Here is a 26036-nt window from a genome sequence, read left to right on the forward strand (position 1 = left end):
CCAGTTACTTCCTCATTTTCATTTTCTCCCTTGTTTCCATTTTCAATTTCCACATTTTCACCATCTTCCTCACTCTCATTTTTGACTCCTTCATTATCATCATCACCCCAATCTAAATCTACCAAAATTTCTTCTCTGTAACTACTATCCCAATTCCAATTTTTTTCTTCTTCAAACACAACATCTCTACTTATCACAATCTTCTTAGTAATAGGATTAAACAACCTATAACCTTTTGATTCATCACTTACACCCAAGAAAGCACAAGTAAAACTTTTGTCATCAAGTTTAGTTCTTCGTACCTCAGGCACATGAACATGTGCAATGCAACCAAAAACTCGGAAATGATTGACTGAGGGCCAAAATCCACTCCATGCTTCTTCTGGGGTGATGTCTTTTACTGCTGAATTCGGAAATCTATTTAACACATGATTACTCCAGTTAACTGCCTCAGCCCAGAATGATTTTGGAATCTTCTTCTTAGAGAGCATAACACGTACCATGTTCACACCGTTCTATTTTTGCGCTCCACAACACCATTTTGCTGAGGGGTGTATGCAGTTGTCAATTGTCTTTGTATCCCATTATCCTTGCAAAAAGAATTGAATTCAAAAGAAGTAAACTCTCCACCTCTGTCTATGCGCAAACACTTAATTGGCAGCCCTGTCTCATTTCCTATTAACTTCATAAAGCATTTGAAATAACTCAAAGCTTCCGACTTCTCAACCAAGAAATAAATCCATGACTTCCTGCTATAATCATCAATAAAGCATAGAGTGTACCTCTTGTTGCTGATTGAAGGGGGTTTATTGGACCGCAAATGTCAGCATGAATGAGGTCTAGAATCTGTTCAAATCTCCATGAACTCTTGATAGGTATTGGATCTCGGTGATGCTTCCCAACTAGACAGTCAGTGCATAATTCTGCAATTATTGCCCAACTTGACAGTATGTTTGAAATCTTCATCTAATTCGGAGAAGAGAACTTTGTCTCCACACATATGATTCGAGCAACCTAAATCTAGAAACCACGCATCTTCTCGTCTGCTTTCCTTCACTTCAGCATAAGCCATTAACAATAACTCCTCCTCCTCAACTACTGCATAGTTGGCTTCCTTTTTTAAACTTGGGCACTCATACTGGAAATGCCCAAGCTTATGGCACTTGAAACACTCTAATGTGGCCCTTGAAAACACCTGTCTTCCTCTACCTCTTCCTCGTCCTCTTACTCCAACTTGTGCCAGTCTTCCACGCCCTTTAGTACTTTGTCCTTCATCATGTGACACCTTGAGTGCTTGTTCTTCTTTTGCTTCCTCTATGGAACACACAATGTAATTCCATTTCTCAGTGAGAGTCCTCAAGATCTTCTCCACTATTTTGACATTAGGCATATTTTCTCCATAGTTCCGCATATCATTTGCAATCATCATCACTCGACCAAAATAGTCAGTAATTGATTCTCCATTCTTCATCTCCAATACTTCGAAGCTCCTGCGAAGACGATTCAGTTGAGCTCGTTGAACACGAGCGTTGCCTTGATATTTCAACTTCATTGAATCCCAGAGCTGTTTGGCCGTCTCCTTTTTTGTGATTGTCTTCAAAATTGACTAGTCAATTGATGAGAACAAGTAATTTTTGGCCTTCAAATCTTTCAGCTTCATCTCATCCAGAATTTTCTTCTCTGCAACTGAAAGTGCTTCCTCATCTTCAGGCACCATATATCATGATTCCACTACACTCCAAAACTCCCTGGATCGGAGCAAGTTCTCCATGACCAGACTCCAATGGTCATAATCGCCATCAAACTTTGGAATACCAGGTTGACTATATCCAATGTTTGCTTCAGAACTCATCTTTTTCTTTTGCCGAACTTGCCGCAGCCTCTCTGATACCAAATGTTAAATATGATATCAAAAGCAAGAACTTCTACAGGAGCAAAGTTTATTTGCATAATATCTGGCTTTTAAATAGCCTTACAACTAAAATATAAATCCTAACAAACTCCATCTTTATCCGATTTATTTAACAGAAACAAAGATCAAATCAACTAGACTTGATAAACTCCTACAAAGAAGGAAACAACTCTTACAGGTTTGATTTTCTTTTGTTATGTGGTTAAAGTATAAATATGTGTGTGGTGGTTTATAAAAAATAAAAATATAAAAATATAAAAATAAAAATCAGATTTTAGTGGCACTTGGAGAGGATCAGATCAGAGAGACCACTGTGTACAATGTGGAATTCAACATAATGAATGGATCACTTTAAAAGGTTGATACTTTAGGACCATTTCAGCATTCAAAGGACTATTACAACCTTTGTCCAATTTCCCCCTGCCTTTGGAGACCATCAGATGATATATATATATATATAGCTGTGGCAGTGGATGTAACAATCACCTGTGCACCGTCTCCATTTCATTCCGATTCTTATTAATTAATTAATTAGTTAAATCTATTTTATGGTCACGGATTTTGGTAATTTAACACCACTTTCAATGTTTGTGATGACAAATGCTAGTGCCATTTGCCGACCAATCAGTTTGTGCTGCTAACACATGCATAACGCATGAATGGCGTGTGGAACCCTAGGTAGTCAGAACCGGACCGGACCGGCCGGTCCAACCGGGTTGAACCGGACCCGGGCACTAGGCCGGTCCGGTTCAGCTCAGAAAACCGGGCAATGGAAAACCGTCCATGAACCGGGAGAACCGCCCGTTTCAACCGGGAACCGGATGAACCGGGCCGGTTCTCCCGGTTTTAAAACTTAATTAAAAAAATTAAAAAAACTTAAATAAACTAGCCTAATATGATATTAGTAATATGAATATCTTATATTTATATCTAATTATCTATAGTATTATGAATTAATGATAATCTAATTAATAATTATCTTATGATTTAATGATTATTGATTAATGATTCATATCAACTTATTGATTATTAATCAAGCCTTCAAGCCTTGATGAGATTAATATTATTTAGTGTTTCATATCAATTTAGTTTAACTAAATGTTGTTAAATGTTGTGTTTTGAATATGGAATCAATACTTGTTTGTTTCATAGGTTGTGTATTTGATTTGAAAATTAATATAGGATGTGTATTTGATTTAAAAATTAATACAATATATAATGTATTTTATTTTATATTTTTATTTATTAAATCCGGTTCGACCCGGTTCAACCCCGGTTGGACCTTTTGACCCTTGAACCTTGGCCTCCTCCGGTTCGAAGGTCCGGTCCGGTTCTGACTACCTAGGTGGAACCTGGAGATAATTTTACCTACTTTTCTTTCTTTACCTGGGTGCTGGCGCTGGCTGAAAAAACAGAGAAGATAAAAAAATAATAATAAATAAACTATTACTCATTCGTTTTTTTTTTTACTTGGTAAGTTTTAGAGTTTTTTTTATTTATTTTACTTATTATATTAAAATTTTTATACAATATTAAATATTTTTTTAAAATTAATTATTTAATTTAATATATTTACATAATTTTTAATAAATTAAAATCAATTAAGTATTAAATTATATATTCTAATTAGTGTAGTTTTAAACATTAGTTTTGAAAAATAATAAATTTTTTTATAAATTTAAATTGTTAATTAATTTTAATTAATTTTTTTAATAAATATAAAATAGGTAAATTTGACAACTAAAAACAGAAGGAGTATTTACTTGGCTTCATGATTTTATTCTTTATGTTAATTACACTTACATAGACTCAATACAATGGATCATGACCACCAACATAGTGGGGTTTTAACCAATCAGAGTAACATTAAAAACTGGAACAAGAAGCACCCATTGTCTTCGGTGGGTGGAAGTGCCTTTATTTAAGTTCATCATAGTTATGTTAGTTTCTCAGACTCATATATAGAATTATATATATATATAACAACTTTCACCTCATGCATTAAGACTATGCATTCTTTTCCCATTCCGAAGGCTAGACCCCATTAATTAATGGAATAAAGAAAACGAGCCTTGGATGGTCCCAAATAACCAAGAAAAGCAAAATTAAAAGAAATGGGTAAATTCTATATATATATAGTTACATATATATATTTTTATCAAAAAATATATATACTAGCTAGCTAGAAGCTGTACAATGGGAAAGGAGAAGAGTAATATGTGTGACCAATTGGGGAGATCCATAAATCTTTTTTGATCCTTATCATGACTCGTCTGGCAGCAACCATTGGAATTATTGAAGCGGAGTAGTTAGAACTTAGAATTTAGAAGTTCTCTTTATGAAAGTCGAACTTGGTGTTTGTCTTCCTTGAAAAATCTAATGCAAGCTGGCGGAGTTCTTTTGTCAACCCGGCTGCTCCGCAATAGAACACACCTGCAGACACAAAAAAAAGAAACAAATAATATATGTAAATTATAATTTGATAAATACAAAATGGCTTAAATGAATAAACAAACACTAATGCTTATCCTAAATGTACCATCACTAGGATTTGTGGAATAATGAGATGTAAGATAACCATCATGTTGACAGAGAGATAATGTGGCATACATGAAACAGAACCAAGAAATTGTGACTAAGAATGTGATAGGCTAGCTGATATAGATGCAAACGTCACTTGGGGAGAAAAAGTCAGGGAGTGGGTGACATCTATATATATCACTCTGGTCTCCATTCAAAATATAAATAAATAAAAAAAAGTCCACTATAACTAGAGATGATTAGTTTAAAGAACTTTAATTGGTCTCTCCCCCTTTCAACCTGATGCAAAGCTGTTCACACCACACAAAACCAAACTGGATACGAAAGCACCCTCTCCTTGGCGTGGCGTGTAGCCATTTAATTTTGTTGACTTGTCAAAGCCGAAATATATTCGTATTTTATACATCACATAAGTTCATTAAAATGTACTTTCATTAGTCAACGAAACTATAAAATGTGTATTTTGTGTGTGTGTGTGTGTGTGTGTGTGTGTGTGTGTGTGTATGAATATATAATGAATGAATGGATTATAAGATACGTACCAATGCGCTGGTCACGGTGATTGAGAGCAATGCGCTTATAGACATTGCGCCAATTCGGTCGAGCAAAGTGTGACTTGACGCGGGTGCCGGAGACTACATCGACGCCGTGCTTGGCGTGGTTGAGAGACTGAAGCATCGCAATCAAAGCCGAGCGCGCATCACCCTCCTCGTAAACACTGGTGCAGTAGTTGTGCAGCTCAATGGCGTCCTTAGTGTCCGCTTCGGCCACCTCGTTCATCACTCCTTTGAACCACTCAAATGAGCCTTGCTCTCTGGTCACCCAATAGAAGTAGGCTCTTCGAGTTTTGAACGATCGGTTTCCCTTTCTCGTCGTGCTCTCGCCGGCACGTTCCAGGTCAGCATTGCCGTCAACGCCGCTATCGTCTTCAAGTAGCTTCATGTTGTTGACAATGTCTTTGAGAATGCTAATGAATGGAGTGGCACCGATGCCTAATCCTACTAGTAATACTACATCGTATTTCTTGTAGTCTTGGGCTGGCGCACCATAAGGTCCGTCTATTAGCACTTTTGGGAAGCTGCATTCATTAGTTAACAAAAATATCAGTTTTTACAACTATTGTTCACCTACTACGTACCAAGGAAGAAAATACTCATTTTTATACCATGCTTGGGTTTCAAGTAATGTTTTATTTTATATCTGGTCAAAGTATATAATGGTGTTTATGACAAAATCAATGTAGGTGTTGCCTAGAATGTGTTTGTATTTGTTTTTTTTATTCAACGTAGAAAAATGATGCAGGGCAGGTGTGAACATCACATGTTTGAAACTTGAAAAGAGGATAATTACACCAAAAAGAAAAAAGTTCAAATTTTGAGCAATTATTGAAGATTGAGAAAAAAACAAATGAAATAATTATTAAATGAAGACTTGAGGGATTCTTGGGCTTACCTTGGGTAGGGTGAGTTGGAGCCATGGTCATAGTCCGCTCTGAGAAGGCCGCTTTTCCCATCAGTGGAAGGTTGGCATACCTACCCACAAGAACAAAAACAGATTAATTAATTAATTACCCGATTTTTATGCAAATTTAGTAGTAAATAACAATGAACTCTGATTTGGAGACAAATTAACTAACCTCCGAGAAAACTTCTTTTAGCCGTCTTGTCCAGTCACCGGCTGTTCGGATATGAACGCTGACGTAGTCGTCTTGTGGAGCAGATGTGATGGAGAACGGATGCCTGTTATTATATAAGCAACATATTATTAGAAAAATTCACCAATATGATGGGGATATAATTAATTTAATTTTGACTGTGTTAATGCTAAGTTCACACCATTCAAAGGGGGAAACAGCAGCACAGTTGACAAACATATACTGCCCGCTTCTATATTTGAAGCCTTGAGGTTTGGATACGTGAAGTGCCAACACGTTCCCTGGGTACAACGCGACCTTAAGAATCTTAACAGGTCGGACACTTGATCTCAATGCCCGTATCAGACGTTCACTAGCGTAGAGGAGCACTGGCACTGCAAGATACATCCATGTCTACACACAAATAATATAAAAATTTAGATATTGAAAAAGATTAAAATATTTAAAGATTAAAGACTGAGATAGCTAGAGTCTTAATTATGTGATTGATTGATTGATTGATTACCGTTTTCTTGTACCATTTATGGGAAAGGTAGAGGAAAATGCCATGGATGATGAGGAGGATGTAGACGATGACGAAAAGGTGGTGAGAATACCAAAAGGCATTGAAACCAGTAAGACGCTTTAAAGGCTTAGGGAGATTAAGCCTGCCACGGCGGAACCAAGGCATGGCAAGAGTGAAGGCAATGGCCATTAGCACCACCATCACAATCCCTGTCCAGCCCTCAGTGCCTTTCACGAACCACCAGTAGTTGTTCGGTCTGGTATCACCGAAGAAGGGCTTCATGGGAATATACTCCTCGTCACTAGCATGCAGAAGCCTTGGAAAATCGCACGTCAAATGGGAAATTGCGTGCAGTCCCACACCGACCACTATCCCCGCCGCAATCACCTACACACGTTAATTATCCTATTTTAGGATTAAATTTTCAACTATGCATGACAAATTCAGCGTACGTAGTAACTATACCTTGTGGAAATTGAGGTTGTCGTCAAAGGGGACGATGACACCGAGCTTGGTCTTGTTACGGAGCCAAGTGATAGTGTTCCGGCAGACTGGGAGGAGGATGAGAGCCATGTTGAACTTGAGAGTCTCGGCGCCGCCTTTGGCGACGCAGACACAGTAGCCCATAACGTGGTACACGGCGCGGTTGCGGTACTGTATGAATTTCCAGGTGAAAAGGCCTGCGCAAATGCCGAGCCAGAGCAACAACACCCACACCCGCATCCAGTTATCCTCCACAAAGTAACGGAATTTCTGGTAGTATCGCTTGATGGGGTTGGGTTCTATGGTTGGTTTCAGCTTCTGGCTCAACATCTGGCTCAGGTTCCGGCTATTGGCCGTCCCTGGCCGCACTGACTGGCTCGGCGCTTGCAGTAACAGGGTCTCCAAATTGTATATCTGAACCATGCATGCATTCACAAACCATGATTTCAATAATCCGTCAAGATAATGAATTAAATTGGTATACTAGTGCTTGTTTAAAGTTTTAACCTCGATGTAGCCGAGATTATTTGGGTCAAGCTCCTCCATGATCATACGCGCATACTCCTCTGCTTGTTCTTGAATTTTCGAGAGCTTGTTGGCAGATGCACTCAGCGAGATGATCTGAATTTGCACGCCACTAAAAGTTAGTGAAGTTCGCGTTTCCCCATGAAAATTATATATATATTTTTTTTTGAATAACGCCTTTTTTATATGAATATAAACAGTACCAAACAGTACTGAAACCCAGATATATAATATATGTACAGTATAAAAATAATATAAAAATATTGGATAAACAGTATATAAACAGTACTGTAAACAGTACTATCGGAGGAGGGATTTGAACCCATGATCTCCCCTTTATATTTGGTGTCATACCATTGGGCTATCCAATGGTTAACCCCATAAAAATTATATTGCACTAAATTATTTTGATTTTTTTTTTTCAAAATAAAAAAACACTTTAACTATTTGTTTACCATTTATTGGGAAAGAAATAACGAATGGATTAGGTCAGTGGTTTATCCACTTTCATAAATATATATATATATATATATGGCGTTAGAATTCCAAGTATATATATTATAACCAGAGAATGTCCATACCTCCTTCACCTCTTCTTCATTTATCCTCCCATCAGCGTTCTTGTCCACCCTGCATTTCAAGAATTAATTAATTCGATTAAAATATTGAAAAAAAAAAGAGATAAATAAACAAAATAAACAAATAGTAAAAAGGAAGCAGCATCGGAGAGTGCATTGCATACATGTCAAAAAAGGTCTGAAGCCGGGAATCAAAGCTCTGGTCGGAGATCTGATCCCAAAACTCTCTGAGCTCTGACTTGGTAATTGAATTGGCAGTAATATTCCTTCTTCTCGCCAAAGCATCAAACAACTCACCTGCAAACTCCTTTGACTCCTTCATCCCTGAATATATTAAGACCAATTTCATTAAAATTTCATTATAACTTACAAAATTTGAATAAAAAATTAATGTGGAATTTTGAATTTTCTCTGTTACCTATACACTGCCCAAATAGGGCACGAGAGAGGCAGCCATCAACGGCGAGATCATCGAACCGCTTCTCAACGGCGGCCCATCCGGCGGAACCATCAGTCTTACTGATGAACTTAAGCCCCAGGAGCGCGTGCGCCGCAGCCGATCTCGACCGCTCGACTCGCCCCGGCCCCTGCCGCATAGTCAGTGACGCGAGCCGTTTCAGCTCCTGCGACACCTGCCGTATCCTTGACGACGCCGTCCGGATCACCGACGACCCAAACGACGACCGTTTCTCGAGCGTCCTCTGCAGCAGCGTCACCTCCGGGTCCTCGCACTCTCCGTTACCCGCAGGCTTCACACTATGCACCGCCACCGAGTCATCACGCACATCCAGAGTGATCTCCACATAGACCTCATCATCCCCAGCCACCGGAGCAGCATCGGCGGGGACATTAAACCGGGCGCTCTTCCGCCCGCCCCGCTTGTTCAGCGGTCCACTAAACGGTCCACTGTACGAACCACGATCACTTCCGACGCTCTCCGCCTCGACGATGTCCATCTGCTGCTCGCCTCCACGGCCGTCGTCCGTCCCCATTCTTTGCATTCCTTTTTGAAATTCAAATCTCCACCGCTACGAGTTGTGAGAGATTCCAACCTTCTCTCTCTATATCTCACCCTTGTGTTTTTTGAGTATGAATGAAGCGAATGGGCAAGCTACTTATATAAATATTTTTTTGTAAAAAAAAAAGTTAATTAATTAATTTAATTATTTATATAAATTTTAATAAATAGATAAATTAATGGAAAACAGTGTTTAAGCTTCTAGAATGGAGGAGAGAGGTGGGTAGGTAAGTCCGCAGGAGCTAAAGTTATCCCCATGTCGGGTCTGACCTACAAGTGTCAACCATATGAACCAATTCCGAATCGTTTCAGACCGAGTTGGTTCGAGATGGCTTAGCGCACGTGACAGAGTTCTCGGTGCGGTCGTGGGACCCGCACGATGACCACGAAAACGCGTCTCGTGCGCCGCTGATTGGAATTGGACGTTTGCCGAAACACTTGTTACGCTTTGCAGGACCTTTGCCACTTGTTGGTGTATTTGTGTTTTCTAGTGGTAATATATATTAATGGATAAATAATTATTAAGTTAAATACAATTTTAATTAATGTTAATCAAGTACAGTTTGGTTGAAATTTTCTATTTGAAATTATTTAGATTTTTCAAATTTTAATTTCAGTTTTTCACTCTTACCAACCAAACATGTATATGAACTACCTTAGACTCCACAAACACACGCATATATTCACATGTTTATCTTAAAAAGTATAAATTATTTGAATGTGTCTAAAAATCACAAGAAAAAACACTATCATGTGTTCTTCTAATAATACAAATTAAATGATGGAAAACTAATATAAAATATTATTTTTTATTATTAACAACGTTAATATATATATATATATATATATTGCTAGGTGTTTTTCACATTTTCATATTTATATTAATTCTCATTTAATTAGTCAAAATATTCAATGAAAAAAAAGTAAATCTGAAATTATTAAGAGTTTGAGACAAAATACGCATCCAGTAATCTTTTCAGTGCCGTAAAAACCTAACACAAGTAGATGCCAATTTTGCTTAGTTTTGCATTTAATGTGGACGAGGTTAATTAATTAAAAGCAAAGTAGTTGTTCTTGTCCATAATTAACGTTAAAAGCATATCTTACAAATAGACCGTACCAATAATATATAATAAATCTTGCCCGTTTCCGTTTGTTTGATAATTTGGCTTAATTAATTAACCAAATAACTGTGTTACAATTATTTTTCTCATTAACTTACAAACCTAAGATCACATCTAATAAAAAGAAGAACAAAAGAAGGCAACAAAGCCCTCTACTTTTTATTTACAAGACTTCCCAACGCGTATGAATAATGAGGTTGCATGACATACCACTAGCTATCACCTCTATGAAACTTTGTGAGAGCTGGAAATTAACCATTTCCCAAATGAACCCAGTTTTAGAGAAGTATGAATTCAAAGCTTGGACTTGTAGACATAATAAAGGCATTAATTTGGCATCTCATGGACTCAATCTTCTTTCTATATTTCAACAGTCCATGTTTTGGCTTTAATATAATCAATATATATATATATATATATATTGCTTTGATACCTACCAGCAACCATTGTTTGAAACTTGGAAATGTATCACAGGAATTTCCTGTTGCTCTTCTTCACAATAGATAATGTCATAATGATCAGGTCAAACTGCATTCATGAAAACTGTGGGTTAATTTCCACCAGCAATGCCATGCGTCTAACTGGTTTTAATTTAAAAGCAGTGTCAAAGATTTTTATTTTTATCAATTTCCACTTAAACAGGAGTAACGAAACCTTTTTTTTTTTTTCCTTCTTTAAAGTGATTGTATGAGTCAGACATTGATGGTAATTTAGCATATATAGAATTCATAAATATCAATGCATCTAATATTCTAATTGCTAAACAACGCCCTGGCAACTGGTTTAAAACTTTTTTTTATTTTTGGATAACAAGACTGGCCATTGACAGAGAAGTTGGGAAAATCTCTTGCTTTGGGTTTTCTCAACAACCCAATAAGTTATGCCAAAGCATCGGATACCATAAATATCAACATCGGATGAGTCATTTGCATCTGGGTGGGCGAGATTAATTGAACCGAACCATACTCCATTGGTTTTTTTTTTTGTTTTATTGAAAAATCCGAACCAAAACAAAACTTATTTTATAATAAAAAAAAGGAGTTTTTTAAAAGCGGATTCATATAGTTAAAATATAAATAAATTAACTAACTTGAAATCAAAACTTAACATATTCTTTTAAAAAATGTGGCTTATCTAGTTTATTAAAAAAAAAATCAATAATGAAAAAACTTAAATGATTAGTTTGGTTAATAGTATTTTTGGAAGTTGACACACTAAATCTCTGAGAGCCGCTAAGTCACACCCACACTAGTGCATCTCAATATATACCTATTTTTTTTTTACCGTATTTGTCATTTTTATAAAAAAAAAATAGTTTCATCTGGGTTTTGATTCATAGCCATCCATGATTTGCATGTTGTCTTGCCATCAAGATCCAAAAAGAACAAGAATATATGAAAGAAAAGAAAAGAATGCATGCATGATACATGGTTAGTTCTAAGAAGGAGGTATAGACCATAGTACCACCAGACAAACTTGTGCAAATGTCAAACTGATGAGAGAGGCTAGACATAGAGCTAGGTAACAAAGAAGATAGAAATCATAGAATGAGGAGGTGACTGGCGAGCTATATGGTTGACTATCATGGAGTTTGAAGTTTGAACTGAAGGGAAGGCGGGCGTTGAAAGTCTGAAATTTCTTGGCTGGAGCTAGCCCATTGCATCAGATGGTCAAAGTCTTAATTAATGGCAAATCAGAGACCGAATTTTTAATTTAATATTTTCAGAGGTTTACCATAGTTGAGGTATAATGAGTGCGTATATAATGGTTTATCCGTAAATAATAAATAATTAAAAAAAAAAAGAATTTTCTCATGAAATAATTTTTGAAAAAAGAATCTAGTGTTATAGTATATACTCATTTCTTTTAATGTAGTCCTTATATATATATATATATCCATTCCTTGTAATGTATCTCTTGTGTATATATTTTATTCATAAAAAAAGTATTTAAATTAAGAATCCAATATAAATATTAATTTTCTCAAAAAATAATAGCTAGAATAGATCGAGATTCTGGTCTTATAATATATTTTTTTGAATACTGTAGCTGGTCTTATAATATATATATATATATATATATATCCATTCCTTGTTATGTACGTGTAGGCCTGTAGCTCTAATATATTTATAAGATCCGATCAGGATATATATAGTGTGTGGATATTTAAACTTTATAGTACACTTGCTTTGGTATACATTGATGAGAAAAGAGCTCAGTGATTTTTCGTATTGAGAGTAAGTTTTAAGTTGTATAACTATATTTTCTTCTGAAAATGAGAAGAATGATGGAGTGTGTATGTGTGTATTTGTCACGCCCCGAATCTGGTGCGCTGACAAACGGCCGCAGACCCACAAAGTGGGGCCCAGTGAACCTGCAAGGCCTCAAAACCTAAACACAAACTAGGAGTAGAAAATAACTGACAAAATACTAAATAAAAGTACAACTGAAGGTTTACAACCAAACCCAAATACAAGGCGAAAGAAATACAGTACGACCTACAAGGAGGTCCTTACACAATAATACAACAAATGCAAATACATAAGCCACGGAACATAATTCCAAAGAAGGCATCTATCTGAAGTCTTCTAAGATCCCTGGGTCTCATCGCTCCCGATCCGAAAAGGATTTAAAAGTAAATCCATGAGCTCACTAGCCCGAGTAAGTAATCCAAAAACAAACTGGAAGCAAAAGTTCAGGTCTGAAAATTTCACACACAAAAAATAATGCAATAGCACAAAATAGTGTAAACAAAATCAAAGGTAAAACAATAAATACAATATCCAAAGTATGACTCCAAATTCACTGAAAGTGCCAAAGGTCATTTATTTACCCTCGTGATGGACACGAGTCGAAATAATCGAAATCATTTATTTACCCTCGGTGACCCGAGACTCGAATAACAGTGGTCGTTGATTATTTCACCGAACGGACACGGTCTGAAAGCTGCGATCTCATTTTCCAAAATTACTTGTCGACAAGGTCGGGGTTTAACCCTCCCAGCGAGGGGTTGCATATTGTTCATTTGGAGACCAAAAAAATTCGGATACAATTCCAAGCCAAGAATACGAGAATATCCACAAGTATTTTTCCAAAAAAATTCATCTAATAAAAGTAAAGTAAATAATTAAATAAACGGATAAATAAATAATGTAAAAAGGAAATACTCATTTTTTTCCAAACCTAAGCCTCGGTTCTCACTTTGGAGAAATAACAACATTTCACAAATATTTTCCCAAAAATTCAAGAAAAATAAAGGATTTACAAAAAAATAAAAATAAAAATAACACAAATATAAATAATAGTGAAACCAATAAATAATTATTCGACCAATCTCAAGGAAGAAATGCATTAATACAATAATATACTAAAAATTTGTAAAAAAATACAAGGTCTAATGTATCTCATCAATTGAAGAAAAAAATGGCCACCTAAAAATCAAAAATAGCTAGAAAGATAATTTCAAAGGAAATATTGTCAAAACAAGGATGTTAAAAATTTTAGGAAGGAGATAGGCTAGGACATAAAGGCAAGTGGATATTTAAGGGATAAATGTATAACCAAATAATATATAGGTAATTCAAGTTGATGTTAGGTGGACCAAGGATTCAAACACTTAATAAATCTTAAGTTTTTGTTATTGGGAATAACAAGATTTCAAAAAGGATAATTACTTTGCTAAATGTTTGGAAGTAACAAGGAAATAACATATATAAGTTTTGGCAAATAATAGCACTATGGTTCCAACTAAGTATAGAACTTCTCTTCCTCTAAAAACACAAGACATAAATAGATGGCATTCCCACAACAATCTTTTTTTTAATAAATGCAAACAAAATTTCAGAAATTTCGCATGAAAATAAATCAAAACAACAAAATTTAAATACAAGAGTTTAAGGGATTACTTACTTGGTGATCCTAAATTCAAAAAGAGATCTAAGATGATGCTCAAGGTGGTCCTAAAATCCAAGGGAAAACCAACCAAATATACATGAATATTTGGAAGAGTTCAAGCACCAAAGTTCATGCTAAGCTAGTCTAAAAATACCCCATTAAAACAACAACAATATGAAAGTATCTACAAGTAGATCTAACATAAAACTAATACTAGTGGTAATAACAATGATGTGGGAAGGGAACATAGAATGATTAAGAGGAACAAGGACAATAGGTGAGAGAAACAAGGATGGAAATAAATCTCCTAGCACAAGTAGTAGATCAATGCATGCATGCATGCATGTATATATATATATAATCACAAGGGTGCAAAAATATATAAGGTCCAACACACATGCCAAAACTACAAAACTATGCAAAAACTTGGGTTTTTGGCTTGGGTTTCAAGCAAAATGGTATAAACATATAGTTGGTTCCATGAATAAAACTTTATGTAACATGGAGACCAAGAACTAAAGATACTCAAGAGGCACAAGGGTGGGTTTCAACATGCATAAGGAGAGGTTTTTCATGCAAGGATAAGCACCAAAAATTTTAAACAACAACCCATGCAAACATAAGCAACAAGACAACCACCATCAACAAGAGGAGGAGAGAGCCTACCTTGCCTTTGGAGGATGCCGGCGGCTACTTGCTCTTCTTCTCCTCACCTTCGGATGCCAAGACCACCGGTGGAGACTCGAACTCCGGTGATGGATGGCCTTCTTCTTCAACTTCCAAGGAGTAAACAAGTGGGAGAGTGCAGAGAAAGAAGAGAGATGGAGGAATGAAGAAAGGAGATGACCATGGGGTGAAAACATTCGGCCAAGAAGGGGGCCATGACAAGATGGCTTCCGGGAATTCCTCTGGGAATTCTTCTCTCTAGAAAGACTCCCAGCATGGTGACAATAAGAAGAAGAAAGGATTAAGGGGTAAGGTAAACAAGGTTAGCACTTAACTAAGTTTTTTTTTAATAAAGTGTGATAAAATTTTGAAAGTGCTAAATGAAATTTAAACAATCTATTTTCAGGAAGGATAGTGGGTGACTTAATTCCATTATTACATATAGTTTCTAAGGAACATAATTTTTTTTTTTATACTAGGTGATACGTACTTCTATTTAAAGTTAATAATCAGGAAAAGCACTGATGTGAAACACATCCGTGAATTTAACAACATCATGTCCTAATTTTGAGTAAAATTTCAATTTTTAGTCTCCCCAAAAAAAGAAACTTTATGTAAAAGACCTGGTATCAATGGATCAAAAGGCCATTAATGAAACACATATCATATCATGCTTAATATTCAAATGTTTTAAAAAATACTTTATTTTAAAATTTAATATTCTTAACTATGTATTTAATCAATAATACTAGTGATAAAAAAATACCCTTGAAAGTTGAAACAACAACAACATAATAATAATAATAATAATTATTATTATTATTATTATTATTATTATTATAACACTAGTTAACATTGATGGGCCACATACTCATCAGAACCAAACTGAATCAGTTGTCTAATTGGTTGAATCGATGCTACCGGTTCATTTATGTAATTGGACTAGAGTTGTAATTGAATTTCTGATTTATATGTAATTGGACTAGATCTACAATTGAATTTCTAAGAACCGATGTGAACTAGGGGGGTTTGAATAAAGTGGATAAACCAGTGATTTATTAAACGAGAAAAAGAGCAAGTAAAACAAAACCACAAAGAAACAACAACTGGAGGTGAGAAACAGTCACTAGGGGTGAATTACACCTCCACAAGAAGTCACACGTACAAAAGACAAAAAAAAAAAAGGGAAAAGACTGAAAAGCCAAAAACAGGAGAGACTAAGCAGTTGTAGAAGCGAAGTCCACCCTTTGGTATCTAAGGCCTCCTGGGTGATGGAGTCAGTCACACTTGGGAAGTAGAAAGGACCGTGGTGCCGGACTGATCATCTAGGTGCGCGCTCATGAAGTCAATGGAGCGCCTTAGCTTTTGAATTGATTCACTTGGGAAATACTGACTTGGATCTCTAGCTGCAAAAATCCAAGCAAGAAGCATATATATAAATAATCTTAGAGGTCGTTTGGTTTATGGTAATGACATATTACCACGTAATAAGATTATTATGATAATATGGGTGGGAATATAATATGGTTGGGAATATTGTGGTAATTTGATATAATCATGTTTGGTTAAGAACTCTTATTACTGAAAATAGTTCATTACCAAGTTATGAGATTACTATATGCTTGGTAATCTAAAATAGATACAAAATTTGATGATAATGTTCTCATATTGGTAATATGATATTACCATCCCGATTATCACCGGTGTAATACTAAACGTGGTAATATTTTCAGATCACCATGTAACACGTGGTAATCTTTCTACACTATAGCAAACCAAACGATCTTTTAGAATTAACTGAATGTGGGGTAAGAACATACATGTGAAAAATACGATAATTTCTTTCGAATCATAAGTTCCAAAGAATGGCTCTTGAGAGAAGATCCCAAAAAAGATGTTGTAGATCTTGAATGAAGGGATCCAAGAAGCCTAAATATCTGCGATAGACCGGAAATGACAACGAAGAACGAAAATTTATTTGAAGAAATGTCAAATGCGATTTGAAAAGTCACACCCAAACAAGAAATGATCCACTGACTCTGGAGGTCAGTGACACAAAATACAAGTGCCCATTGCACAATGAATATTATAAGTGTTTGTTGCGCAATGGATATTACAGCCTTTTTTAATTAGCGGTTTTGTAATTAACCTGGTAAATGGGAATATTGTTTTATATTAATTGAATGGGTTATTAACGGGATGGGTTGTCTCAAAAGCACAAAATAACTTTAATACCATAAATGAATTTATTTTAAAAGCAATAGATCAAAGGTTATAAATATCGTTTTAACGAAAATTAATTCATCTTGAAATTTCAAATATTTACTAATTATTCCATATTCCTACAGATAGATAATTTGAATAATTAAATACCTAAGTTAGACTCTATGTATTTTTATTTATAGTTTATATTTTATTTATTGTATGAATTTTTAATTATAATTACATTACTTGTTAATAAAATTTTTCAATTTATTATATTAAAAATATTTAAAATATTTAAATTGATCGAACATTGACCCCCAATTAAACTGGTAGTTGAATTAATAATTCAATGACCCAAAGACTGGACACTTTAAACGGTTCATTATCTATTCTAGTTCTAATAATACTGATTTACCATACTTCTATAAACAAAACAATTAATGAACCTTTATATATGTAATTAAGTTGAACTAATGGTTATATAATGCATGTTCCAGGAGTTATACAAATATATTTCATAAACTGAAATTAAACTGGGCTTTTTATAATGGACTCAGGTCATTACACCCCTAAACACCCAACCCAACCCAACCCAAATCAAGCCAGCCATGTTGTGGCTCAAGTGCCGAACTCTGACTCCCATCTGGATTTGGGCCCCATAATCCACCACCATCCAAAAGTAAGACGTGCGATATCCACTGACATACTACCTGCCAGCAATATTCAACGCCTCCCTTTGCTATTTACCGCCATACAGCATGAAGCCCGCTCAGCCAATCCCCACCGTTAATCATCATCTTTAGGCAAAACCAAAGGCTCTGATGATTTTTATTCGATATCTAGTTGATGCTGTATAAATATTGGGGGGGTCCCTGGCAGCGAAAGGAAGCGCGAAATCCTCGTGACAGCGCTCAATGATAAGCACATTGAGAGAGATATTTCTCTCGAATCAAAGCCCCCTCTCTCGCTTCGGGGTTTTAGATCCATCTCTCTGTAGATCGACCGATTCCTTCCCCCGTTGATGCTTTTCTAATCGGTAAAACTTTCTTTTGCTAATCTTTTTTGGTCCTTTTTCATTCGTTTTTGTGATTTGATTTGGGTGTTGATTTGTTCCTGAAAATGCTGTTAATTTTGAAATGGAATATCGTTTTACATTTGATTTGGTGTTGACGAAATATTTATTATGAAAATCAGGATGTTGTTGGATGGAGATTGTTGCTATAAAGCTGTTTTTAATTGGTTTATGAACTTGTTGTATATGAATCAAAGTTTGAATTTTGTTGATATTGAGCTGTTCTTGTTGGGAATCTGAAGATTTTTTTTTCCTCTTGTAAATTAGGCTGCATTATGACAAATAGAATTCAGAATGATGGTGACTCTAGTAGTTCTAGCTCTAGTTCCACATGTTGGCAGAAGAATGAAACGGATGATGACAGGATGATTGCTGTTGTTCTCTCAGAAGAGTATCAGAAGTTGGATGGTGCTGCTCCTAGTAACCTGTCCAACCTAGCTCCCATTCCTGTAAGAAGTTTGCTTATTCTTGTTCATTAGTTTCTCTTCTTTTGCTTCATTTGGATTGTGGCCAATACTCTTTTCGAGAGCTCCAATTACTTTACATCCAGGATGTTTCAAATTTGCTTTCATTTTTACTCCAAGGAGATAGGCAATTTTGTAGGCTTTTAAAATTTTTAAGTTCGTGACTAAGGTACATTATTATATTGTGCACAAAACCATCACTCAAGCTTTAGCATGTAATGTAATATATTGACAGATATTTTACTATATGCAGCATGTTCCTAGGACAAATATGTTCATCCCTACACTTAGCGATGCCAGTTTAGATCATCAGCGCCTTCTTCAGAGGTACACTTTTTTGCACAATTTTTTTTTTCCATTTATTAGTCACAGGAAGTTGGATGTTCTAATCTCCTTTTCTCTTGGTGTTTATTCTATAATTTTTACCCAACTTACCAGTCAAAGGGCTTGATTATTCTATTGTTTATGATGCTCTGTTTTAACGAATCATATTATTTTTCTTAACATAGAAAGAATGATGCCAATTCATACACGATTGATGCTTGCTTGAGAGTTATAGAAGTCTCTAGCAGTTAATCAGTGGTTATATACTGCTAGCACTAGGTTTTGGCTATCAAATGTTCTAAATAGATGTCTGTACATTGATGTCCTTTTTCCTCTGTAGTCAAATTTGACTAACTGTATGGCAATCTATGCTAGGTTGAACGCTTATGGCTTAGTTGAAGTTAAAGTCACTGGTGATGGCAACTGTCAGGTGTGTGCTTGACTTTGATAACAAAATATTGCAGCAGTTGTTTTTAATACCACATAACTGAAGTATCTAGGTGTAACAGTTTGGATAATGTATTTCCTCATCTTGCAGTTCCGTGCACTTTCAGACCAATTGTACAAATCACCAGAGCATCACAAACATGTGAGAAAAGAGATTGTGAAGCAGGTGCATCATTTTGTTTTCATGTTCCCTCCCCCATTTATTTGTACTGTAGCAAGGATTCTGCAGTGGTATGAAGTTCTAAATTAACTCCCTTTCTCTTCTCTTACAAAATGGCCTAGTGTTTATCCCTTTCTATGCAAACATGTTGATTGAGGCTGGTAGTGTTGGATTAAACGTTGTTGTTACAAAATTAAAAGGTAAACAAACATTGATGAATCGTCATAATTCTGCAATTTTCTTTCCTTCAACTCATTGCCATCTTTGCGCATCTTGCCCATATATTTACCTTCTGTAGTCAGTTAGGGAAAAACTGCTGCTGACTTTTTAAGGTGTGAAGATGGACAGTTGTAGATATGCTTGCTATAACAAGGAAAGTTAATTTTAGATTTTTTATTTACTGTGTATATCTTTTTCCAGCTCAAGGATAGCCCTTCACAGTATGAGGGTTATGTGCCCATGAAGTACAAGCACTATTACAAGAAAATGGCCAAGTAGGATATCTCTAAAGCCCTATGGCTGATGTCATTTTAGATTGTGTCCTATGTGACTACTGCATTCTTTGCACATATATCCTATTAATGCATTGGAGCATCATACAGGTCTGGTGAATGGGGTGATCATGTTACATTGCAGGCAGCTGCTGACAAGGTGTGAAAATTTTCTGCTATCTGACTCTGTTTAAAGCATTTATCACTCCAAAGAACCCTTTTTCCTGCAACAAAGCATCATGCTTCATTTGATATTTGTCTAATAGATGATGCCTTTGTTCATTTTACTTTTTGTCGAATTATAAATGGAAATGGCACTTCTTGCATCAGAATTACAGCCAATTTGGAAAATTTCACTATTGTTCTGCAAGGCAATTTTGTCATTGCGGTTAAGATTTAATATAAGAGACAAATTGATCACAGCGTGACACTTTTCTGGTATTCACCATGGAAACTTTCACCTTTATGCTGATGATCTTGTCAAATATGTACAGTTTCTTTGTGAGTGTTGAATCAAAAACAATAAATTTTACCTTTGATGTTGTATTATGAGTTCTTATGAAAATTTATTACAGTTTATCATCAATGTTCAGAGTTATTTGAAAGTTTTCTTAGATTCATATTTATAAATGAAGGTTGCTTTTGAGCAGGTAAGAAATATATGAAAAATGAAGGCTTAATGTGTTTGTTTGGGCATTTGCATATAGAAGATTATTTATGAATTGATTTTGTGGCATCTTCTTTGTTTATGCTAATACTTTCTATAAATTATACTCTTCCATTGAGCCCCACTAATGCTAGATTTTTTTTTCCATGAAGAGAACTATGGTCTCTCTAATTTTGCTTTGTTTTATTTTGCAGTTTGGAGCAAAGATATGCCTTCTAACCTCATTTAGGGACACGTGTTTTATTGAAATTGTTCCTCAACTTCAGGCTCCTCAAAGAGGTATGATCACTTATGGGTTATATGTGTTGGTACATAAATTGTCATCTATTATAAGTATGCACACAATTTCATGGAATAAGCAATGTGTCTTTAATTCTATATTATCGTGTACTGGTGTTTGGTTAAATTTAGAGAGAAAGAAAAGAGTAGGAAATCCAATCATACAGTCTGGCATTCACCTTTCCTGATATCCTTATTTTCAGAATTCCTAATACAGTCTTCCAAGAACCACTTTTACTTAGAAGACAGAATTGCCTCTGATTTGTGTTATGAAGTTAATCTTCATCGAGCAGACTGGAGTGAGAGGAAAGATATAGGTGATGTCCCTTTCAGGTCCTTGTTTCTCTAGCCAACACTGAAGACAGAAGACATCTGTAGCATTGAATGAGTAGAGGATGGAGTAAATACTAAATGGCCAAAATATGATGAGATTTCTGTTCCTCGTTTGTCTCTTAGTTTGGAATCTTTTGGAATTTCCCTTCACATTCATCACATTTGTGAAGTAAGGACTTGCATTAATGTGCCATGAAGATAATAATGTTTTATTTATATGTTAAATTTGATGGTAAAACTCAGATGGCCATTCTTACTTCATCAGTAGCTTACAAGTGGTTTTTTTCTCACAGAACTATGGCTGAGTTTCTGGTCAGAGGTACACTATAATTCAGTCTATGTATATCGAGGTCAGTTTTAATAATTGATGAAATTCTCAGTTTTTGCTATCAGTACTTCTTACTCCATTTCTCAAATTTTCTTGTCTGGTGAATAAGACCCGCCTTTGTTATTTCCTGCAGATCTTCCAAATCGATACAAACCAAGAAAGAAGCACTGGTTATTTTAGAAGCTCATCAGAATTCAGTCTATACTTCACAGTGATTGCAGCCCTCATTGTATGCTTGCATGTTTTGTTTCTTTGTATGTAGAAACTTTCTTCTTGTGATAGCAATTGATAGTGAGACTATTCAATTTTTAATTCTTTATATTAATTTGACTCTCCAGTGCTCACATGTGTTGAGCTCTTGTGTTGAATTGTTTATGGAAATGGATCAAATCCAACAAACAATTTTTGCATTATTCTTTGTGTGCAATAGGATAGAGCTTTGGTGATTCACTGGCCGGCGCTGCTGACAGAGAAATGCACCAAACTCTCAAGTTTATGGGCAATGGCTTCATTCCACAGGGACACCACACCACATTGACTGTAAGTGAAGCTCTCCCATAATCAAGGAACCGTAGTTAGTGGCCTGGCCACCTCAAGTAGTGGGGTGTGTCAGTGCTTTTTTATTCTGGTGCTTCCGTTACACATGATACAGACTGCGTCACTGTTCATTGACATAGAATATAATAATGAATGGTTAGATCATCATACTGTGTTACTAATTGTCCAGTTCATTCATGTGTTTCTCTAATTAGGAGTGACCCACATAACTTGCTAGCATTTTTGTCCAATGAATGATTATCAACATGGGGATTAAATATGTAGGACCTGATTGGTTTGTGCAATGATCTAGCAAGAGGGGAAGTTCTCATTTTTCTCTCTTTTTCTATGTTTATTATTTTTTTACGAGAGTGGTTTACAAGCACATGGAAACCGTGCAAAAGAAGAAGAAAATGTTACTGTGTTGGAAGACGACATAAAAGTTAGGAATAAAACCATGCTCATATGGGAGAGAGTAGAAACAAACAAACAAATTACTTTTACTCTGTGCACTGTAGTCCATGCATCTGGCAAAAGTTAGGATTGTTTGTCCTCTCTAATAAATGGAAAGGGGCTGGGCAGTTGAATAAATGTGCCCAGTTTGCTTGAGATGAAGACAAGGCACTTAGGCACAGACCAAAACATATCAATTGCTTTCCATTGCTTTTATGATATAGTTGGAGGGGGGAAAAAAAGGTGAGATTCATTATTCCAACTCCAACATCCATTTAGTTGGCCTATCTATCTTGTTTTATCTACTGTAGTTTTTCCTTTTCCTGTTGTTGGTCCTCTAGTTCAGCAAGGAACTCAGGTTACTTTATTTGATGGTCTTTGTTTACTGTATGGTGCCTTGCATTGAGTCCCATTAAGATATGGCCTATAGCTGTCCAGAAGAAGGCTCCAAAGATGGACACAATAGAGTCCCCAGAATCCCACACACTTGTCCATAAAAGAATCTATTAACAGTGCATGTGATGTTTGCTTGCACTTGAATGTGGGGGGTGCCCCCCATCTTAAACTTGCTTGATTTTCAGGGAATGCATACACTTGTATCAGTTTTGTTGGTGGCCCTGCCTCCCACCATATATTCTATGTAAAATTAGATTGAACCTCTTCTCCTTTTCTTGGACTGCCCCCCTCCATGAAAGTGATTGCCATAAACTAGATATACCTCTTTTTCAACATGATAACATTGAAGTCATGAGCAATTAGTAAAAGTATCTAAACTGATCAATAAATCATGATTTCCTTGCTTGTTTCTTTTTCACAGATGATGTGGGACTGGGAGTTGTTTAAAGATTGAAACTCTCATTTGAATATTGAATGATCATTAATTAACCAAAAAAACAAAGAAAAGAAAAGTTTTGAATGGTCATTGTTCTTACTTTTTTATTTTTTCTGTGAGGCAATGAGTTGCCTTTATAGATGGTGCTTCTATCCAAATGGATTTTAAGTAGCAGCAACAGCAGCAGCTTTTATTTGTAATGGCTTAGCATCATAGTTGAGATGCCACCACCCTTCCCCCTTTGCTTGCTTTAATGACTCCACTCCACATCACAAACACCTGGGCCCTGTGCCTCTGTAAAAAGTGAGCCAATTAAAGATCTAGCCTGCATTATAGTTTTCAACTTTTTTTTTTTTCTTTTTCTTTTTTGAAATCAATGAGATTCTGAAATTCGGTTGTCAATGAACATCAAGATTATTGGTGATAGAATATATGGTTTTAAAACTCTTGCACAACAATGTTGGAATTGATTGATTGAATGATCACGCTGAGGACCATCAATGAGAAACAAAAAAAAGGTGCCAAGTCTGTGACCATTTGGGTAAATACGGCTCCATGTTAACTGGCACAATTCAAGGACACATGCAGGCCATGCCATTATGTGGCCTGAACGTGCGCCGAGAGATTAATGACATGGCCCCATAAAAACAGTGATACCCTCGTAACCATTTTACTGGTCATTATCTAATTTTTCTCATGGAATATGGAGCAACAAAAAAAAAAAAACAAATAAACAAATATTTAACATTAAAAAAAAAGTCCTGATGACACAATGATGATGAAGATCATGATGATGCTACTGTTACTGTTACTGCATTGGGATAATGACATGGAGACTAGCATTCTTGGGAGAGCTGCAAACAGGGCATGCATCAACAATGGCAGCACAGTGCTTGCAGAGGCAGAGGTGCTTGCAAGGCAGCAACAGAACACAAACATCATCATCCTTGCAAACTGTGCATGCCTTATAGCACCATCTTTGGACCTCTTGGCTTTCACCAACTTCCTCTGCACCATCTCCAACTGCAGTCCTTCTATCCCTCTCCTCCCCTTGAAAACAACATGACTCTTCATCTTCAGCAGGGTATGTGCTTTCACACTCTCTGCATTCTTGATTCATTTGAGGGACTTTTCCCAGCAAAGCATGCTCAAGGCTTGCCTTGAGCCCTGAGACCAGAAACTCACTGTTTTTAGCAGCAGCTTGCCACATCTCTTTCTCTACTGATAACTGTCTCACATTCTCTTCAAGCTCTGCGTTCCTCTGTATCACCTTCTCAAGCTCTGCTTCCTTTTCCTGCAACCTCACCTCAAACTGCTTCTCCAGAACTGATAGCAGTGCTCTGCACTGCCTCTTGTGTGATTGTTCAATAGCCAAAAACAACCTCTCACTCTGTTTTTCCAGAAAACAGGAATTAGATATCATGTTATATAAAGATGAAATATAACAACAAAACCTCATTACAAACACTAGTTGTTGTTGCTTACGTGCTGGCGGAGAAGAGCATCAACATCCAAGCTTTGATTGTAAAGATGGGCAGCAAGGAGGCTTTGTGCAGGCCTCCCACTGGTGGATGCTCCTGAGGATTCAATCAGCCGGTTTTGAACGTGAGTATTTGAGACCATGCCATTGTTTGGGAGATCATTAAACTGATGAAAAGGAACAGCCATGAGATCATCCCTGTTCCTCTTCCTTGATCCATAGTTATAACCATTGAATGCTAACTGACTTTGTGGATCACCAAAAACCAGACAAGGACCAGCACCACCACCATCACCATTGTTCTCAGCCCTGCCATTCAAAGAAGAACATGAGAAACAGAGAATGGAAAACTGAAGAAGAAGAAAAAATAAAAAGGAAAGCTTCGATGATTCACACCTGGAGATGATCAAATCTGGAGAAATGAGGTTTAATGGATACTGAGCTTGCACAGCCATTCTTGCAAGAGAGAAGAAGAAGAAGAAGTAGAAGAACTAGAGAATGAACGGAGAGAAAGCAGAGCTCTTTACATATATATATATATATAGAAAGATTGGAGACAGGGATGCTTTCCAAGCAAACAATGTAAATGGATTTATTAATAGAATGGTGGGGACACCAGCACAAGAGTAGACCCAACCCAACGAACAAAAATGGATATATAAAGTAAGCAAACATTTATTTATTAATTTATTTATTTATTTATTTATTTATTTATTTATTTATTTATTACTGACAAATGACAATGAATAGGAGGATGATGGTATGCAACGGACGGTCAAACAAGGGATCAAGAAACAGCGGAAGAGCAGGTCTTTCTCCACAAAACCAAAACCTCCGGAAAAAAATAATAAATACATATCCTTTTTTTACTATTTACCACCATAAACTCATGACATTAAAAAAGCTGACAGACAGCGTCTTGGGAATCAAAAGAAAGTGGTTAATTAAATGAGTTACGTTACGTGTCAGGACCACTTCAGAGAGAAAAATAAGGGCACAACTCCCCATGACGTGGTGGGGTAAATCATAAATAGGAAATGGTTTCCTTTATCACGTTCACGTAC

At 36.1% G+C, this 26036-nt stretch overlaps 3 protein-coding genes across 3 annotated transcripts; 1 reads left to right on the plus strand and 2 right to left on the minus strand.

The window, feature by feature from the left end:
* Positions 1-4017: 4017 nt before the first annotated feature.
* Positions 4018-9269, minus strand: LOC120261516 (respiratory burst oxidase homolog protein C-like). The gene is made up of 11 exons (XM_039269435.1): positions 8617-9269; positions 8363-8522; positions 8202-8250; positions 7603-7716; positions 7078-7509; positions 6613-6999; positions 6289-6500; positions 6090-6192; positions 5906-5985; positions 4996-5531; positions 4018-4345 (listed from the first exon to the last, which is right to left on the minus strand). Exons 1-11 carry the CDS (start codon positions 9197-9199, stop codon positions 4236-4238), a joined length of 2766 nt encoding a protein of 921 aa, XP_039125369.1. The 5' UTR covers positions 9200-9269; the 3' UTR covers positions 4018-4235.
* Positions 9270-17990: 8721 nt separating this feature from the next.
* On the plus strand, positions 17991-24257 carry LOC120261405 (OVARIAN TUMOR DOMAIN-containing deubiquitinating enzyme 12-like). Its single transcript, XM_039269288.1, has 11 exons — positions 17991-18141; positions 18445-18626; positions 18895-18968; positions 19341-19395; positions 19504-19578; positions 19993-20066; positions 20175-20223; positions 20925-21009; positions 21636-21692; positions 21804-21899; positions 22101-24257. The coding sequence occupies exons 2-10, from the start codon at positions 18453-18455 to the stop codon at positions 21848-21850; spliced, it is 690 nt and encodes a 229-aa protein (XP_039125222.1). The 5' UTR covers positions 17991-18141; positions 18445-18452; the 3' UTR covers positions 21851-21899; positions 22101-24257.
* Positions 24223-25518, minus strand: LOC120261404 (probable BOI-related E3 ubiquitin-protein ligase 2). Its single transcript, XM_039269287.1, has 3 exons — positions 25369-25518; positions 24978-25281; positions 24223-24882 (listed from the first exon to the last, which is right to left on the minus strand). Exons 1-3 carry the CDS (start codon positions 25425-25427, stop codon positions 24301-24303), a joined length of 945 nt encoding a protein of 314 aa, XP_039125221.1. The 5' UTR covers positions 25428-25518; the 3' UTR covers positions 24223-24300.
* Between the last annotated feature and the right edge of the window lie 518 nt (positions 25519-26036).

The sequence above is a fragment of the Dioscorea cayenensis genome, chromosome 5 (genome assembly GCF_009730915.1).
Source record: "Dioscorea cayenensis subsp. rotundata cultivar TDr96_F1 chromosome 5, TDr96_F1_v2_PseudoChromosome.rev07_lg8_w22 25.fasta, whole genome shotgun sequence".
Classification (NCBI taxonomy): Eukaryota; Viridiplantae; Streptophyta; class Magnoliopsida; order Dioscoreales; family Dioscoreaceae; genus Dioscorea; species Dioscorea cayenensis.

Bases quoted from the DNA above. Each gene is read 5' to 3' on its own strand.
- LOC120261516 (XM_039269435.1), bottom strand. From the start codon at position 9,199: ATGCAAAGAATGGGGACGGACGACGGCCGTGGAGGCGAGCAGCAGATG. The intron at 8,251-8,362 runs GTATGCAATGCA...CTTGAAATGCAG, and splicing joins CTTCAGACCTTTTTTGACAT to GGTGGACAAGAACGCTGATG. The intron at 6,193-6,288 runs GTGTGAACTTAG...ATATAATAACAG, and splicing joins GCTGTTTCCCCCTTTGAATG to GCATCCGTTCTCCATCACAT.
- LOC120261405 (XM_039269288.1), top strand. From the start codon at position 18,453: ATGACAAATAGAATTCAGAATGATGGTGACTCTAGTAGTTCTAGCTCT. The intron at 20,067-20,174 runs GTAGGATATCTC...AGCATCATACAG, and splicing joins TATTACAAGAAAATGGCCAA to GTCTGGTGAATGGGGTGATC. The intron at 20,224-20,924 runs GTGTGAAAATTT...TTTATTTTGCAG, and splicing joins TGCAGGCAGCTGCTGACAAG to TTTGGAGCAAAGATATGCCT.
- LOC120261404 (XM_039269287.1), bottom strand. From the start codon at position 25,427: ATGGCTGTGCAAGCTCAGTATCCATTAAACCTCATTTCTCCAGATTTG. The intron at 25,282-25,368 runs GTGTGAATCATC...TTTGAATGGCAG, and splicing joins CCAGATTTGATCATCTCCAG to GGCTGAGAACAATGGTGATG. The intron at 24,883-24,977 runs GTAAGCAACAAC...CTGGAAAAACAG, and splicing joins ATGCTCTTCTCCGCCAGCAC to AGTGAGAGGTTGTTTTTGGC.